Source organism: Hemiscyllium ocellatum, chromosome 24 (genome assembly GCF_020745735.1).
Source record: "Hemiscyllium ocellatum isolate sHemOce1 chromosome 24, sHemOce1.pat.X.cur, whole genome shotgun sequence".
Lineage (NCBI taxonomy): Eukaryota > Metazoa > Chordata > Chondrichthyes > Orectolobiformes > Hemiscylliidae > Hemiscyllium > Hemiscyllium ocellatum.
The window spans coordinates 28,072,363-28,092,035 of record NC_083424.1 but is presented as its reverse complement, the minus strand read 5'-3'; the positions used below and the strand labels follow the sequence as shown (position 1 = coordinate 28,092,035).

The following is a 19,673-nucleotide window of genomic DNA, read 5'->3' as shown; positions in this document are numbered from 1 at the left end:
TTAGATTTATCTATACTAATGATAGAAATTACTTTGGTTAATCAGAAAATGATAATTTTTGGAGTTTGTCTTTTCCAAATGCATTGCTGGAAGGAATGTTCAGCCACAAGAAAAACTTGCACACAGGTTCTAGGTAATACTCTTTTGAAAGAATGCCAGTCAAGTTAAACAGCCCTACAAAAACAAGAATTAACAGTCAACAACAACTTACAAAACTAGGACAGAAACTTTTTAAAATCCAATCAAATATTGTTACTTGATGATGCACCCTATCCACAGAAGTGCCTGTTGGTCTTTAAAGACAAAGTTGCAGGTTCTATTCTTGAGTTAATTGAACTCAGCAGAGGTATACTCTTTACTTTCGCCATTCCTTTGAAATGATAATCATTGGATCACTCAGCTATTCATAATCAAAATGATCTTCCTTTCTTCAAACACCCACAAATGTACATCCCGCCTACAACAATGAAACAGGGAGTGTAATATAAAAACAAACAAACAAAGCTGAAAACGCTCAGCAGGTCCGGCATCATCTGTAAACACAGAAACCTCTCCGGTAAATTACTTTTCATCAGAATAGGAGAACAAACCTTGTTGGTTTCTTCTCCTCCCCCTCCACTACTCAAGCTCCAAAGGATTAAGACTAGACATTGTGGTCCTGGATTTCAGACTTTAACACCACAGTGGGAAGGTACTGAACCCTTAGAGAAGCTGAAATATTGAAATGTATTTTGCAGTTTTTTGACCTTTATTTGATAAATACTTTTTAAGTGAGTATATACCTAAAATTGTACCCAGGCGATACTGTTGCAGCAAAGTCTCTGTTGTCAAGGCGCCGAAAGACATATTTTGGAATGCACTTAGATGATGATTGGTCCAGATTACAGTTCCACTCTATTAAAATCCCCATCACTCCACCCTGTAAAACAGATAATATCAAAGGATAGATTGTGTATGAAATAAAAGTCCATTCAATTCTCTGTCTTTACTGACATCTAGATATTTTGTCTTGCTATAATTTCACTGTAATGAGAACTCCATTTTGAAAGACTTGGTGTCTAGAAATCAAAAATATTCTCTCGCTCAAATATTAGGTCTAGTAATTTCTGCTAAAAGTATGTATATATCATAAAATGATAGGATTGGGGTCTGCTATGATGGGACATCAGAGGGGACTCCTGTGCCAACAGTCATTTGATCATGTGAAAACGATACAACTATCTAGGACAGTAAGATAACATTGGCCACTGTTTAACTTGTCAACTTCTCACTCCCCAGCTAATCAAGAACTCCCATCTTTCTCATTCTGTAGCATGTACAGTGAAAACTAAATGGTTGAAGAGTGAAAAGTGATAACTTTCAGAAGCAAGAAATGAAAAAAAAATCTGAAAAAAGTGAGTTAGAAAGCAAAACAGAACAAAACAATGAAAAATTAAGAATGACGAGGAGAATTTGGTTGAGTAGACCAAAGACAGCCAGTGTAATGTGCTGCATTCTACCACCTGATGAAGGAGCAGTGTTCCAAAAGCTAGTGCTTCCAAATAAACGTCTTGAAGTATAATCTGGCATTGTGTGATTTTTAACTTTGTACACCCCAGTTCAACACTGGCACCTTCAAAGCATTCTACCATAATTTTGTCAGTTGTCATATTGTCATCACTGTTGTCACTTCTGTAGGTGAAGGATAGCCATTTGGCAACAAATAAATCAGTGCTTTCAGGTGACAGAGAAAAAAAAAGACAGTAAGGAAGAGATTAAATGTCCGACAATTCATCACAGCACATGTATTGTAAATTAGAGTCACAGAGAGATAGGAGAAGAAAGGAGGAAAATCAAGACTATTATAGGCAAATAAGAACGGAGATTAATTTATGAAATGTCAATTCTAACAATAAGTTAGAAAATTGTCCTATTCAGTGTCATTCTTTAAAATTATAATTTAGACTTCCTTTTCACCCCTTTTTAAATCAGTAGTTATTTGTTTTGTTAGATCATAACCATGTTTGAATCCAGGTCTTTTGATTATCAAGAATTATATTTTTAAAAAATATAAAATATTACGTTTTTATGCACAGGATGTTAATTATTCAGAAGTTTAGCTATCATAATTAGAAAATAAATTTCTTGAGAAACTGCTATTTTTGTGTAGTGCTCATGAGGGAGACTCTATCATTTAAACAGTAGAGGTCTGTTAAGGCCTACTAGATGAAGATGTTGAGGTCTTAAACAGATTCTATCTGAGCAATGCAAAACAAACCTGAACAGCTAATTTTTGAAAATCCTCTCTTGCTTCTTGAACCATATCCCCAAGACGAAATATTGGACAGAAAGGGTCAGTATTTCGATTGAATATACAAGATTTTAAGTAGGTTGCAGTTGCATTTGTCAAAATATTTCTCCTACAGTAATAGAAAATAAATCTGTCAGTTTATTACTATATTGCGTATATGTACAAATCAGCAATTCAAAGTATTGTTATACTTACTTTGAAAAATTGAACTTAGGAAAGGTAATGCTGTTCTTTATTAACACTGTGAAGTTCTCAGCTGCTCCAAGAATTGCAGGACTATGAACCAAAAACATTTACAACATGAATATGAATACCACCATACTTGTATTTAATTTTCCTTTCAATGCTTTTTGATTTCCTTCTGTTTCACCCATGTATTCCATGAAAATTGAATTCTTGCTAGTTATAATTAAATAAGTAGAAGTATGCCACATATCTACACCCATTCCTTCATACTGAAGATGATGTCAAGGTTCAAGGTAATCTATCTCTGAAAATAGAAAACTAGCAATTGACTTAATTAAGAGATCCAATCTTCTGGAATTGACAATGTTTCGCTCACCGGTTGCAGAACTGCCTAACAGAACCAAGAATCCTACAGGCACTTAGATGGCCACTGATAAGTCTGCAATCACTCCCTTATTTATTTTCTGATCAACCTCTTCAGGGATTATTATTAAACACCTCTGAAGCAACTGGGACATGATTGAGGCTTTCTGGCTCAGAACAAGGGATACTACCACTTTCAGAGTTTAGATAATTTCTCATGAACCTGTTCAGAGATGTTACGATACAACTCTATAGAAGGTGGGGCTTGGACCCAGTCCTACTGATTCACAGGTAGGGACATTACCACGACACCATTACAGCACTCCACTATCAAAGTTTAGATATTTTCTAAGTAATATTCCCTGGGAATGTGCATGCTCACAGGATTAACAGGGGCATGCAAATAGCAGAGGATGACTTTGATCCAGTGACTTCTGGGTTATGGGTCCAAAATGCCACTGCTGCACCATTCTGACACCACCACTTTCAAAATTTATTGTAGAGTCATAGCATTGTATGGCATGGAAATAGACCCTTTGGCCCAACTCATCCATGCTGACCAGATAACCTAAATTAATCTAGTTCCATTTGCTAACATTTGATCCATAAACGTCTACACTTTTCCTATTCGTATACCCATCCAAATGCCTTTTAAATGTTGTAATTGTAGCAGCCTCCATCAGTTCCTCTGACAGTTCATTCCATACATACGCCACTCTCTGCATGAAAAAGTTGCCCTTATGTCCCTTTTATATCTTTCACCTCTCATCTTTCCGCAAGAATCTGTTTTGGGACCATTACTGTTTGTCATTTTTATAAATGACCTGGAGGAGGGGCTAGAAGGTTGGGTGAGCAAGTTTGTGGATGATACGAAAGTCGGTGGAGTTGTTGACAGTGAGGAAGGATGTGGCAGGTTACAGCGGGAATAGATAAGCTGCAGAGCTGGGCAGCAAGGTGGCAAATGGAGTTCAATGTAGGTAAGTGTGAAGTGATTTACTTTGGTAAGAGTAACAAGAAGATGGGGTACTGGGCTAATGGTCGGAAACTTGGTAGTATGGATGAGCAGAGGGATCTTGGTGTCCATGTACACAGATCTCTGAAAGTTGCCACCAGGTAAATAGTGCTGTGAAGAAGGCATATGGCGTACTGGCTTTTATTGGTAAAGGAATTGAGTTCCGGAGTCCTGAGGTCATGTTGCAGTTGTATAAGACTCTGGTGCGGCCGCATCTGGAGTATTGTGTGCAGTTTTGGTCGCCATACTATAGGAAGGATGTGGAGGCACTGGAACAGGTACAGAGAAGGTTTACCAGGATGTTGCCTGGTATGGTAGGAAGATCGTATGAGGAAATGCTGAGGCACTTGGGGTTGTTTTCATTGGAGAAAAGAAGGTTTGATAGAGGTGTACAAGATGGTTAGGGGTTTAGATAGGGTTGACCATGAGAACCTTTTTCCACGTATGGAGTCAGCTATTACGAGGGGGCATAGCTTTAAATTAAGGGGTGGTAGGTATAGGACAGATATTGGGGGTAGATTCTTTACTCAGCGAGTCGTGAGTTCATGGAATGCCCTGCCAGTAGCAGTGGTGGACTGTCCCTCTTTATGGGCATATAAACGGGCATTGGATAGACATATGGAGGATAGTGGGCTAGTGTAGGTTAGGTGGGCTAGGATCGGCGCAACATCGAGGGCCAAAGGGCCTGTACTGCGCTGTATTTTTCTATGTTCTATCTTAACCCAAGCACTCTGGTTTTACACACTCCTATCCTGGGAAAAAGACCTTTGTATTTACCTATCCATGTCCCTCATGATTTTATAAACCACTATAAGGTCACCCCTCAGCCTTTGACACTCCAAGGAAAATAGCCCCCCTCAAATCCTCCAACCTCGGCAACATCCTTGTAATTCTTTTTCTGAATCCTTTTAAGTTTAACAATGTCTTTCCTACAGCAGGAGGCCCAGAATTGAACACGTTATTCCAAAAGTCATCTGACCAATGTCCTGCACAGCCGCAACATGACATCCCAACTCCTCTACTCAATGCACTGACCAATAAAGACAAGTGTACCAAACACCTTCTTCACTACCCTACCTGTCTGTGCCTCCAACTTCAAGGAACTATGAACCTGCACTCCAATGCCTCTTGGTTTGGCAACACTTCCCAGGACCCAACCATTAATTGTGTAGTCCTGTCCTGATTTGCCTTCCCAAAATGCAAAACCTCACATTTATCTAAATTAAACTCCATCTGTCACTGTTTGGCTCATCAGCCCAACTGATCAAGATCCCACTGGACTCTGAGATAACCTTTTTCACTGTCCCCATACCACCAAGTTTGGAGTTGATTGGGGTAGGAATTCTCCCTGAGGAATTCCTGAAGTTGAAATGACTGATCTTCAACCACCTCAATCATATTCCTTTGTTCTAGATATGATTCCTAAATAAAATGAAACTGAGTGTCAGTGAGCAGATTGTTCCTGAGCAAGAGCTGCTTGATGGCATTCTTGATGACACCACCTATCACTTTACTAATGATCAAAATTAGACTGATGGGGCGGTAATTGGCCAGGTTGAATTTGTCCTACTTCTTGTGTACAGGATATACCTGGGCAATTGCCAGATAGATACCAATTTTGTAGCTGAACTAGACCCACTTGACTAGGATTGCAGCAGTTTGGAGCACAAATCTCTAGTTCCATTGTCAGAGCCTCCACTACCTCCAATCATTCCTTGACATCAGGGAGTGAATCAGATTGGCTAAAGATGGTAATGGTGTTATCTGGGACATTGAAAGATCTGATTCAATGAGTATGCCTATATCAGGCTGTTACTTGGCAGCTCTCCCAATTTTGACACTAGCCCCCCCACATGACAGTAAGGAGGACTTGGCTGTGTCAACAGGGTTGTGTTTGTCATTTCAAGTATTTGTCAATGTAATGTATCATGTTTCATTCCTTTTTGTAGACTTTCCAGTGGTTGATACAACAATGGCTGGGATTGAACATTGTGATCAAGATTTGGTCAATTAATTGGCTGAGTGCCAGAGCAGTTTCTGCAAATGAGCACTTTTCTTGTGGTAAAAGTTAACAGAACAAAGAACTTCTCAGGAGTCAGCCTTCGAGACCACATTTGAGAAGCATGAAGTCATCTTCAGAGGAGGCAAAGAACCACAAAGCAAGATCTACACTGAGAGCGAAGTTGGGCACTTAATTTGAATTGGGTTATATTTGTTTCAAGCCAAACTAATAATTAAAAGTTAAATTAAGGGTAAATGTGACTTCAGTTAAACTATGGTAAAGTGAGGTTAAATGAAGTAAGGTAAAGTTGGAGTTAACTTAGAGAAGCAAAAAGTAATTGTTGCAACAGAATGTCTTATATTGAGTATTTGGTACGAGGCCACGCCTGAAAGGTCCAGATTCCCAAAAAAGGACTCTATCCTCCTCGCTCCATCTGCGCAGCCCCCCAACCGGCACAACTCAAAACAAAAACTTTCCAAAGGCTGAGCTAGTCTTCCCAGGGTCACTAGTCAAAATACCAGCACCATTTCCAGTAGATGCAATGGACCGGGGAGCTCTCCTCCCTCCTGCAAGACATGCCAGACACTTGCCCGGCTCACCGCCTCAACCAAACAATCTCTGCTTCACAAACAGCATCTCCCTCTCCGTTGCCCAAGCTAGAGCAGCACCCAAGGCTGCAATCCACCACAACTTAATCATGGATAGCCCATCAGCACACTCTGACTTGGCCGTCCCCAGGCGAGCCCCAAGCAGACCCTCCCCTCCGTCCTCACCGGGTCACAGAACACGAAACAATCAGGCCGCATGCATACGCCTAAGCAGTCCCCCCACATCACCGATGGGCCGCTGGCCGCACCCACACCAATGTCCCAGAAAGCTTCAAACCCCTGCAAGATGCACTCCACAAGCCCACCATCCCTCAACAGGAAAGGATCCACACACCAGCACCGGGGGTCCATCCCACCACCTCCACATAGACTGCCGCATGATCAGAAACAGCCACACTCCCCACCTTACAGGAGAGCACCAAATCCAGAAAGGTTGAGGGGACAAAAAGCACACTGACTCTGGCTTGGCACCCGGTGTGGGTCAGAGTAAAAAAAAAGAAATCTCCACCCTCAAGGTGAAGACACCCCACACACATCCACCAGTCCCAGCTCCCCACCCAAATCAACCAGCTTCCTAGATTGCAGAGACACGCTCGCACAGCACATAGGCACCCTGTCCACCTCGGGGTCAAAAACACAATTAAAATCTCCCCCGACAACTATGTGACATAGCCCAAGGGCTGTCAGCCTGGAGAACACATCCGCTACGAACCGAAAAGGATGTGCAAGGGACGGGGGGGCAGTACATACCCAAAACCCACACCATAGAGCCCCAAGTATCACAAACCGTCCAGACTCACCCTTCATCCGGACCAACACCAGGAATGGAAGACCCCTCCCAAATAAGAATGGCCACTCCCCCATCCCTCGAGCTGAAGGATGAAAAGAACACCCAACCAAATCCTCCCTGCCACACTCCCAAGCGCCCCACATCAGCTAGGTGCGACCCCTGCAAAAGGGCCACATCAACCCTCTCCCCTCCAAGACTTGACAATATCTTTCTCCACCACATCCTCTGGCAGTTCATTCCATACACGCACCACCCTCTGCGTGAAAAAGTTGCCCCGTAGGTCTCTTTTATATCTTCCCCCTCTCACCCTAAACTTATGCCCTCTAGTTCTGGACTCCCTGACCCCAGGGAAAAGACTTTATTTATCCTATTCATGCCCCTCATGATTTTATAAATCTCTATAAGGTCACCCCTCAGCCTCTGTCGCTCCAGGGAAAACAGCCCCAGCCTATTCAGCCTCTCCCTGTAGCGCAAATTCTCCAACCCTGGAAACATCCTTGTAAATCTTTTCTGAACCCTTTCAAGTTTCACAACATCCTTCCGATAAGAAGGAGACCAGAATTGCATGCAATATTCCAACAGTGGCCTCACCAATGTTCTGTACAGCCGCAACATGACCTCCCAACTCCTGTACTCAATAAAGGAAAGCATACCAGACACAGAATCTTGAAAAGGCTCATAGATTTTGAATGATTAAATTAGATTCTCTACAGTGTGGAAACAGGCCCTTCAGCCCAACAAGTCCACCCCGACCCTCCGAAGAATAACCCACCCAGACCCATTTTCCTCTCACTAAAGCACCTAATACTATGGGCAATTTAGCATGGTCAATTCACCTGTCCTACACATCTTTAAACTGTGGGAGGAAACCGGGGCATCCAGAGGAAACCCCCACAGACACAGGGAGAATGTGGAAACTCCACACAGACAGTTACTCAAGGCTGGAATTGAACCTGGGTCCCTGGCGCCGTGAAGCAGCAGTGCTAACCACTGAGCCACCGTGCCACCCACAATATTGTACATTTTCTGGCCATTATTTAATTGGTAATTATTAATAAGACTTTTAACTAATATTTTACTTACTTGGGAATAACTGTATCATTCTCCACAGGACACCAAGCAAAAATCTCACAAGTTTTCACATTTACATCATAGTGGACACATTTTCCAGTTAAAATCCCTAAAAATAAAAATAAAAAGTCACAATAACATTTGTAACTAAAAAGGGACACCTGTCTATTGTCAACAGAAATCTAAGTAGTTAAAAAGAAATATTATAAAGAAAAATCTACTCTTACGTAGAAACTGACTTATGCAGTATACTGGGGAGTTAATGGTAGAGAACACTCATCTAAATCAATATTCGCCTCAGTGTTCATGGTGGAGGACACTAATACCTTCCTAATAATAACAGTTAGTGCCAAGACTGGAGAAAGGGTGGAACTTACAACACTCAATCATTAGTGAAAAGTACAGAGCAAACAACTGGGATCGAAGACAGACAAGTTGCCAGAGCCTGATGGCCTATATTCTAGGGTCTTAAAGGAAGTGGTATCAAAGATAGTGGCTCTGCTGATTATAATATTCCAAAATTCCATGAATGCGGGAAAGACTCTTGTGAATTGGGAAAATATAATAATACACCCTCGTTCAAAAAAGGTAGGGATGCAGAAAGTAGAAAACTATAGATCAGTTAGTTTAACATCTGTCAGAAGGAAATAGAATCCATTCTTAAGGAAGTAATAATAGGTGTTTGAGAAAGTAAAAGCACAATCCATCAGAGTCGGCATGGTTTGATGAGGGATAAATCATATTTGACTGATTTGCTAGAGTTATTCAAAGAACAGGTAAAGTGGATAATAGGGATCCTGCAGATGTGGTATAAATGGACTTCCAGATGGCATTTGATAAGGTGCTGCACAGATGATAATAGGGATGTTTGCTGCAACCGTACAAGGTAATAGTGAAACTGCACCGGGATTACTGCTATAGTTTTGGTTCCCTTGCATGAGAAGGGATATATTTGAGTTATTAAGCAGTTCAGAGGGAATTCACTAGATTAATTCCAGAGAAAAAAAGCTCTGTTTTGAGGAGAGATTGAACTGCTAAGGTATGCACTTGCTCGGGTTTAGAAGAATGAGAAGATCTAGTTGAAGAAAAAACATGCAAAAAGGGATTGACAAAGTAGATTTAGAAAGAATGTTTCTTATTGTGGGGCCATCTAGAACAAGAGGTCATAATTTTAAGATAAAGTTTAGCAGGTTTAAACAGAGATGAGCAGAAATTACTTATCTCAAAGGGTTGTAAATCTATGAAATTCCCTACCCCAAAGTGTGATGGACACTGGGACGTTCAGTAAATCTAAGGAGAAGTATTTTTAGTTAGTAACATGTTGAAAGGTTATGAGAAGCAGGAAGAAAAGTGGAGTTAATGCAAGATGAGATCAGCCATGATCATATTAAATGGTGGAGCAGGCTCAAGAGGCTGCATTGCCTACCCCCTGCTCCCAGGTCATGATCTCCCACCCCAGCACAACCCATCAAGCAGCAGTTCTGCACCTTCAGCTGTCCAATATTTTGCTCCACCACAACCTTAGCATGGGCAACATTAAACCTATGCTGCACATCAGTCAGGAGACTGTGCAATGGGGAATATTGAGCCCAGGTCACAGTAGGTAGCCCTTGTCACCCAGAAATCAGCCTTGTCAGACCTGTGTATCCTCAAACACACCAGCTCATAAGAGTATTTCAGGATGTATGACAGCTGCCAGGGTAGCAGGCACACACCTCCAGGAGGTGGAATTGTGATCACCTATAACCTGAACATGGAATGAATAGAACTGCTTCCTGTTGATGAATTCCACTGCATTATAATATGGCCCTTTCAGTACATGTGTACAGTTGGTGGCATCCTGTACCTGGAGAAAACCAGCTTTATTCCAGAATCCAACCTTCCAAGCTGCAGCACTGACCTCATCTTGGGGGAACAAAAGTAGCCAGTGATTTTGCACAGATGGAATCAGTCACTATTCTGATGCATTTATGGGTGTCACACAGGTCAACTGTCACTCCCTAGGAAGCAATTGGTCTCAAAGAAATTCAACACCACAGTAACTTTGACAACCACAGAGAGGATGGACTCTCACTTGCACAGCCTTCAGGTCCCACTCCATTATTCAGCACATTTCAGTCTTAGTGTGCCACAACATAGAGAGCCTAGGTCAGCAGTGCAACTCACTCATGGCCAATAAATGAAGTCTAGGTCAGAAAAATCTGAGCCTCCTGCACATCTCATGAATTCTGAGGGGCCGTGCATCTGCAAAGGTGTCCCTGTGCAACCTTTTTGATGCTAGTTACCAATCCACTTTGTTGTTCATCTGTGTGCACATAAGTCACCTACCAGTGTATCATGGACCTGTCATGGTGGTTGTACTGGGTTGGAAGATGCTGGATACCTTATATGTAGCTGACAGAGGATTCCACCCAGTTCCTGTGGATTGACCCCTGAGCTGTTGGTGCCTGTCTTCAAGACTGAGGTGGTTTAGAGCAAGTATCGAGCTGAAACTGCCAGATATGCACACTGGCTTCCCTGCTAAGTTTTCCTGACAATCTAACTTGTTTGGAGAGTTTGGTAAAGTGTGAATATTAATGACGGGAATTGTATTAACGAGGTGTTTTACAAGCACTTAATTCCTGTTAACTGGCATCTTACTGCTGCTGAGCAAGAATCGCACCACACAGTTGTGCGGGATTTATGCAATAGCTGGGGTGGAGAAAGGATGGGTTGTAGTTCAGATCTACATTATCATCACTTAATCTGAACTATTAAAATCCCCATCTCCGCCACCCTCCAATTATTACATAAACACTGCCCCCTGTGCACTTCACCTCATACAGTCATAGTCTCAGAATTGTACAGTACAGAACCAGGCCCTTCGGTCCAACTCGTCCATGCCGACCATCTGTAATCTAAACTCAAAACGTTAGCTTGCTTTCTCTCTTTGGATGTTGCCTGACCCGCTGTGATATCCAGCGATTTTTTTTTCAGTACAGACTCCAGCATCTGCAGTAATTTGCTCCTATTTATTTGTGGACTGATTTTTGCTTCTGTGTTGTGGTATATCTCATGATGGAGAAAAATGAGTCGCTTTGGGCAGAATTACATGTTTCATAAGCATGGTATTTTTCCACCAATGAGAGGTCAGGAATGCACAATGCTATTTTCAGTATAAAGTTAAAAAAAATCACACAACACCAGGTTACAGTCCAACAGATTTATTTGAAATTACAAGCTTTCAAAGCGCTGCTTCTCTGTCGGGTAACTAGTGGGGCAGGATCATAGGACACAAAATTTATAGAAAAAGATCAAGGTGTCATACAACTGGTGCCATGTATTCAACAACCGAGGTGGCTTTAAGTCTCTAATCACTTAGAATGGGTTACAGGTTTCGATTCATTAATATGTAAATCCCAGAACTTCTTTCAAGTCACATTCCCGAGATAACTTAAATTTTAATGAAAGATGGTGACATTTCAGCTCAGAAAATGCATTAAAGGTGTTAGGTTAGAGTCTGTCTATATTCCAGCCTTGAGTCAGACCGATTCTTTTTCCAAAGTAGGAATTTATAAAACGTCACATGGACTGCCTGCCTACAGATTGTGTGCTTTTTGAACACAATAGAAATGTTTCTGCAAATACAAATCTGTAATTTGGAAATAATTTCTAAATAAACCTCTAGGAGAAAGTAAGGACCGCAGATTCTGGAGATCAGAGTCAAAAAGTGTGGTGCTGGAAAAGCACAGCTGATCAGGCAGCATCCAAGGAGCAGGAGAGTCCTGTTCAAATAAACCAGTTGGATTAAAATCTGGTGTCATGTAATCTTTAACTTTGTCCACCCCTGTCAAACACCTGCACCTCCACATCATTTTCAGTATGATCCAAGGTTGAAAGGATACGTTGTTAGATCTAAGGCACAATAGAGTTTAAGGTAAAATAAATTAAAGGTGTTTTCAGTGGTGGATGCTTTTCCTGCTGAGCATGTGTGGAAAAAAAACTGGAGACCTGAAGGTCAATCAGTATTATAGTCTGAGTTGTTAAGACTTCACATTCTTCTTACTTCTAAGGAGCAAATCTAATATCCTACCTGCTCTCCTCCATTTTGCCTTCACACTGCATTTAAATAAAGACTAAAGTCAAATTCAATCTACCTCCAGACCTCAAAGTATGAACACTTTGCCTCTTTCAGACTTTGCTTAATCCTACAACTGTCCAACCAGTTTATAAGATTTGCAAAGTCACCTACTTTGTATATTGTTATGAATATTACAGTGCCCTGTGCTTTGGATGTTGGCCAACCCTAAATTCCCAATTTCCAATGTAACACTGTTGGTGATGTTGGGGGTTTGGTGGAAAGAAGAGAAAGGGAGGGATGAAGCGGTCATCTGATTTAAAAGCTTGCACCCTGACTTTGGTTCTTTTCTCGACCATTACTTGGTTCATTTAGTTATACCATGAACCAGATAGAAAATTACAACTTCAGTGATACATAAAAGGAGTGGGGTTCGTCATACATACAGATTTGATCAAGGTTTATCAAAGTTTCTGTTATCACATGCACTTTAAAAAAAATGACTTTCAAAGTCAAAATTTGAAAACCAAGAACTTTTATTTTTAGAAAAAAAACAAATATTGTGTTTAAGAGCAATAAAGGATCAACTCTGCAGTGTTTACCATCAGTACTTCACCCTGCATCCTGGCTGACAGTACAATTAAATTGAACATACCGTTACTATGGGAACTGTGCTGTCCAGCTGCACAATCACTGTCTGATTTACATCTTGTACTTTCATTTGGCAACTGAAAAAGATAAACATTATCTTTCAGCAAACTTTTTAAACAAGTTAAATTAAACACAGTCCTCATTCTCTACTTCTATCATATACAATTGATTTGTCAGAACACCCATATGAGAGTAGACAGGCAAAGCACGATGACTCATGAGTTCTCTTGCAGGCCCTGCTTGGCTTGCCAGGGACTCAAACTTTGTTAATCAATAAGATTTAATTAAAAGTAACTATAGTGATTCCTTACTTAAACTTGTAGTTACATTCCTAAGAAGTACAACTTTCGGTGAAATAATTTTAAGCAATTCAGATTTTCCTATTGCAACCAATGTAAAAGTTATAGTTACTTTTCTGGGACCATTGCATCAAAAAAATAGAATCCCTGCAGTACAGAAAGAGGCCATTCGACCCATCAAATCTGCACTGAACCTCCAAACAGCAATCCTCCCAAACCCACCTCCACCCTATCACCACACTTACCACAGCTAACTCACCAAACCTATACATCCTTGGACAATGCAAAGCAATTTAGCATGGCTAATCTACCTAAATTGCACATCTTTAGACTGTGGGAGGAAACCCACACAGACTCGGAAAAAATGTGCAAACTCCTCACAGACAGTGTGACCCAATCAAATCCAGGACGCTGGTGTTCTAAAGAACCAGTACTACAACGGAGCCACTGTGCTACCCCAAATATTTAAATTATATTTTTAAATATTTAAAAACATTATACTCTAAGTTGAAACACTGTACACTCCTAAATGCCTATTTTGATAAATGAAATAACTTTGTTTTAAATTTATAATTTTGATAAGAAATATGTTAACTATTTCCTCTTAACTCCAGCTCCTGGCTTTTCCCACAGAATTTCTCCTATCTTCCACTTCCCTGCTCACCACTTGGTCTCTGAAACCCTCACAGAGACAGGATGCAAGAAAGGGACTAAAAAGGAACCATGAGTGGAGCAGAGAAGCAACAAGTGGCAGATAGTTGGAGGGAGAGAATGAGAGATTGCCAGATAGTGAGAGAGGTCACTCCAAAATAGTACCAATCAGATCATGTACTATGTGCCAGCCATGGCACAAAACACAAGCTAAATTTCTGATATTAAGCACACTATATCGATCTCATTCTATCCAGTTGGGTGATCCTCAGGCAAAACAGTGCTAAATAACAACTTAAAAGGGATCTTATTGTGTCATATCACCAGGCCCAGCTCCTCAAACACAAAGCCATGCTGTCCCTTAAACATTTACTGCACATCCACCAATGGGTCCCCAGCAATTCATGTCTTCACATTCATCCACAAGCACTGAAAATGTTCATAAAATCTGTGACACATACAAAGGCCATGGCTAAAAGATAAGTCATCCTGTTAATGTTGGAATCCAGTCTGCATGGCTATGGACAAGGTGTGCATTGATTCACAGTCAATTCTGATATAACATGATAGTTTCATTCTCGTGCAATCTTGCGTTAAGAAAATTGCGCAACAGCCACATTATTTAACCTCATGGGACTGAAATTGCATTATAACCAGTAAGGAAAGTTCACATTCTGCAAATAATGGTCTAAATTCTTCAAATCGGGTTAAAGACAACTCACATTGAAGAAACACACATTATAGCAGAACCGAATGTATTTGATTTCTGGAAGTGAAGTTATACAGGAGGCAGGGGGGCAGCACAGTCTGGCTAAAGACATCTATGTATCAATATGTTAAATATGATCTGGATTCCTCTACCCTTTCTGCTGTTATGCACGTGTGACGTGATTGCTCATTCCCTGCAGATATGCTACTAAATCTACAGGGTTATCTTTTGCATCAGTGACCCATGAGGTTCAGCAATGGTGTCCAGCAGCACACAGCTTAGAGTGGAGTGCATCCTCAGTCATTGACTCTCCACAGGTACTGCAGCCAACACACTCTGCTCATACTAACTTGTAAACTGTGAAACTCCAAATGAAAACTCTGCTCTTCCAATGGGAACTATTTAAACAAAAGTGCGCTGATACCTGCTAAGATTATGTTCTTTAACAGTGCACCCTGAGAAGAAACAAGTGCCTCCATGGAACAGTGACCAAATTAGTCCATGGACTGCTATTCTGTGTGTGATGGCCCAAGCAGAATTAGAATTTGCAATGGCAAATTACTTAGTATAATTAAAATGATCAAGTGCATCCATTGCTAAAATGAAGGTAACATGATGTGAATAAAAGTGAAGTACAGTGGATGCTGGAGATCTGAAGTAAAAACAAAGCGCTGGAGAAATGCAGCAAGTTTGGCAGCATCTGTGGAGAGAGAAATAAAGTTAACTTTCAAAGTCTGATGAGTCATATTGGACTCAAAATGTTAACTTTGTTTCTCTCGCTGCCAGACATGTTCAGTTTCTCTAGCACTTTGTTTTCTTCAACATTACATGAGTCTTCAATAAAATGCGGAATGTAAATATTTATTGCTGTCACCAAGCAGCTGCAAGGTCTCAGTATCTTTGTTACCAAATGGTTAGAGATGCAGATATGTCACTGATCTCTGTGGTATATTATTCTGATATCAGTTGCAATATTTGTAGCAGCCCACAACAGGTTCTCTTCCCTCCTTGTCTTTTATGCTCTCTTCTCCAGCAATATTGAAATACAGGTCTGTGAATTTTTGTAAAACATGTCTTAACCCAGTAGTTCTCCTACTGCTGGTGGCTGATTGGGGTGAATGGATAACTGGTAAGTTGAGGAAATGCAGAGCAAGTGAGTAAGTGATTACTAAACGTCCCAAGTTAAGTAAGTGAGAAACTGATGTAATGACTTGACAAACATAATGAGAGTGAGTGGCTACAGGATGTCGATGAATTTACAGCTGCTTGTATTTCTTGAAATGGTTAGGTCACTAGACCACATCCTGCATTGGATCTTGGTGTGAAGTACAAAACTCCTGCCAAGTCATTCCACCAACTTTAACCAGGCCTTCTTTCTGATAGCAGCAGGTTTCAATGGAAAACGAGGTCCTTCCAGTTCCTTACTATATCCAGCAGTGCCTTACAGGAGATATTATTAAATGAAGGCAAAAACTTTGAGTGTCCCGAGTCCATCTTGTACAATTGTTACTCTTTCCTAAACATCCCAACTCCTCCAACTGCCACCTTTGAATTGGTCCTTTAAAGAAGTGAGTTGAGATTAAATCACATGGGTGAGCATCGTGTTTATTGACATGCAGCATGGGATATGAAATTCAGAAGCCAATGATAATTTCAAAATTGTTACCTAATTTAAAATTCCAACATGGTGAAATCTCTCCCTAGTTTAGCATGTACTATTGCTCCCTGCCATTCAGAGCTCACGTGTCATTATTGGGTTCACGTTATTTAAAACTCTATTTAACCTCCACTGGTGCTGAACATAGTAAATACAATTACATCATATTGTTGAAAAAGCATTATTTTGTCATATTGTTAAACAAGGTGGACCAGGAAAAGATTTGAATGGGAAGGTTTTGCAAACATTTAAAGTATTGTCACATTATATGATAGTGGAATAGATTAGTGAGTGACAGAATATGTGGATTTTAGAAAGACAATACTGACAATGTTTACTTAGATTTCCTCAGTGTTTTGTTGTGCCCAATTTAGCTCCCATGTTCTGAAAAAGCCATAGGTACCTTGAGAAAAAGTCAAAAGAAAGTAAACAACTTTGGTAATATCAAACAGTGTGATACAAGATTTTGAACACTAAACATGTTCACCGTGAGATTCCTTTGTTACTTTTGTCTGAGCTAATCGCCTATTTGGCTGGGAAAAATTAAGACGAAGATTTACAAGGATGTTGCCAGGGTTGGAGGATTTGAGCTATAGGGAGAGGCTGAACAGGCTGGGCCTGGTATTCCTGGAGTGTCAGAGGCTGAGGGGTGACCTTATAGAGGTTTATAAAATCATGAGGGGCATGGATAGGGTAAATAGACAAAGTCTTTTCCTGGGGTGGGGGAGTCCAGAACTAGAGGGCATAGAGTCATAGAGATGTACAGCATGGAAACAGACCCTATGGTCCAACCCGTCCATGCCGACCAGATAACCCAACTTAATCTAGTCCAACCTGCCAGCACCCGGCCCATATCCTTCCAAACCCTTCCTATTCATATACCCATCCAAATGCCTCTTAAATGTTGCAATTGTACCAGCCTCCACCACTTCCTCTGGCAGCTCCTTCCATACACATACCACCCTCTGTGTGAAAATGTCGCCCTGTAGGTCTCTTTCATATCTTTCCCCTCTCACCCTTTAGTTCTGGACTCCCCAACCCCAGGGAAAAGACTTTGCCTATTTACCCTATCCATGCCCTTCATAATTTTGTGAATCTCTATAAGGTCACCCCTCAGCCTCTGACGCTCCACAGAAAACAGCCCCAGCCTGTTTAACATCTCCCCACAGCTCAAATCATCCAACCCTGGTAACATCCTTCTAAATCTTTCCTGAACCCTTTCAGGTTTCACATCTTTCCGATAGGAAGGAGACCAGAACTGCACGCAATATTCCAACAGTGGCCGAACCAATGTCCTGTACAGCCGCAACATGACCTCCCAACTCCTTTACTCAATACTCTGACCAATAAAGGAAAGCATGCCAAATACCTTCTTCACTATCCTATCTACCTGTGACTCCACTTTCAAGGAGCTATGAACCTGCACTCCAAGGTCTCTTTGTTCAGCAACACTCCCTAGGACCTTACCATTAAGTGTATGAGTCCTGCTAAGATTTGCTTTCCCAAAATGCAGCACCTCACATTTATATGAATTAAACTCCATCTGCCACTTCTCAGCCCATTGGCCCATCTGATCAAGGTCCTGTTGTAATGTGAGGTAACCCTCTTCGCTGTCCACTACACCTCCAATTTTGGTGTCATCTGCAAACTTACTAACTGTACCTCTTATGCTCACATCCAAATCTTTTCTGTAAATGACAAAAACGTAGAGGACCCAGCACCGATCTTTGCGGCACTCCATTGGTCACAGGCCTCCAGTCTGAAAAACAACCCTCCACCACCACCCTCTGTCTTTTACCTTTGAGCCAGTTCTGTATCCAAATGGCTAGTTCTCCCTGTATTCTGCGAGATCTCACCTTGCTAATCAGTCTCCCATGGGGAACCTTGTCGAACGCCTTACTGAAGTCCATATAGACCACATCTACTGCTCTGCCTTCATCAATCCTCAAAAAACTCCATCAAGTTTGTGAGACATTATTTCCCATGCACAAAGCCATGTTGACCATCCCTAATCAGTCCTTGGCTTTCCAAATACATGTACATCCTGTCCCTCAGGATTCCCTCCAACAACTTGCCCACCACCAACATCAGGCTCACTGGTCTATAGTTCCTGGGCTTGTCCTTACCACCCTTCTTAAACTGTGGCACCACGTTAGCCATCCTTCAGTCTTCCAGCACCTCACCTGTGACTAACAATGATACAAATATCTCATCAAGAAGCCCAGCAATCACTTCTCTAGCTTCCCACTGAGTTCTAGGGTACACCTGATCAAGTCCTAGGGATTTATCCAACTATACCCATTTCAAGACATCTAGCACTTTCCGCTCTGTAATATGGACATTTGCAAGAGGTCACCATCTATTTCCCTACAGTCCATATCTTCCATATCCTTTTCCACAGTAAATACTGAAGCAAAATATTCATTTAGTATCTCCCCCATTTTCTGCGGCTTCACACAAAGGCCGCCTTGCTGATCTTTAGGGACCCTATTCCCTCCCTAGTTACCCTTTTGTCCTTAATATATTTGTAAAAACTCTATTTGCCAAAGCTATCTCATGATCCCTTTTTGCCCTCCTGATTTCCTTCTTAAGTATACTCCTACTTAATTATACTCTTCTAAGGATTAATTCAATCTATCCTATTTTCTATAGCTTACATATGCTTCCTTCTTTTTCTTAACCAAACCCTCAATTTCTTTAGTCACCCAGCATTCCCTATACCTACCAGCCTTTCCTTTCACCCTAACTGGAATGTACTTTCTCTGGATTCTCGTTATCTCATTTCTGAAGGCTTCCCATTTTCCAGTTGTCCCTTAACTTGCGAACATCTACCCCCAATCAGCTTCCAAAAGTTCTTGCTAATACCGTCAAAATTGGCCTTTCTCCAATTTAGAACTTCAACTTTTAGATCTGGTCTATCCTTTTCCATCATTATTTTAAACGAATAGAATTATGGTCGCTGGCCCCAAAGTGCTCCCCCTGCCCTGTCATCTGCCCTGCCTTATTTCCTAAGAGTAGGTCACGTTTTGCACCTTCTCTAGTCGGTACATCCACATACTGAATCAGAAAGTTTTCTTGTACACACTTAACAAATTCCTCTCTATCTAAACCCTTAACACTATGGCAGTCCCAGTCTATGTTTGGAAAGTTAAAATCCCCTTTCACAACCACCCTACTATTCTTACAGATAGCTGAGATCTGCTTACAAGTTTGTTTCTCAATTTCCCTCTGACTATTAGGGGGTCTATAATACAATTCCAAAACGGTGATCATCCCTTTCTTATTTCTCAGTTCTACCCAAATAACTTCCCTGGATGTATTTCCAGG

The 19,673-nt window shown here is 41.2% G+C and overlaps 1 protein-coding gene across 1 annotated transcript in view; it reads right to left on the bottom strand.

Moving 5' to 3' along the window:
- The window catches only part of LOC132827340 (P2X purinoceptor 4-like), a 56,034-nt gene that overhangs the window by 17,231 nt on the left and 19,130 nt on the right, over positions 1-19,673 (bottom strand). Inside the window, exons 4-8 of the mRNA XM_060843992.1 lie at positions 13,035-13,107; positions 8,335-8,431; positions 2,486-2,566; positions 2,258-2,399; positions 783-919 (exon numbers count right to left, since the gene is read on the bottom strand). Coding sequence (XP_060699975.1) covers positions 783-919; positions 2,258-2,399; positions 2,486-2,566; positions 8,335-8,431; positions 13,035-13,107 — 530 coding nt within the window. The remainder of the gene's footprint in view (positions 1-782; positions 920-2,257; positions 2,400-2,485; positions 2,567-8,334; positions 8,432-13,034; positions 13,108-19,673) is intronic.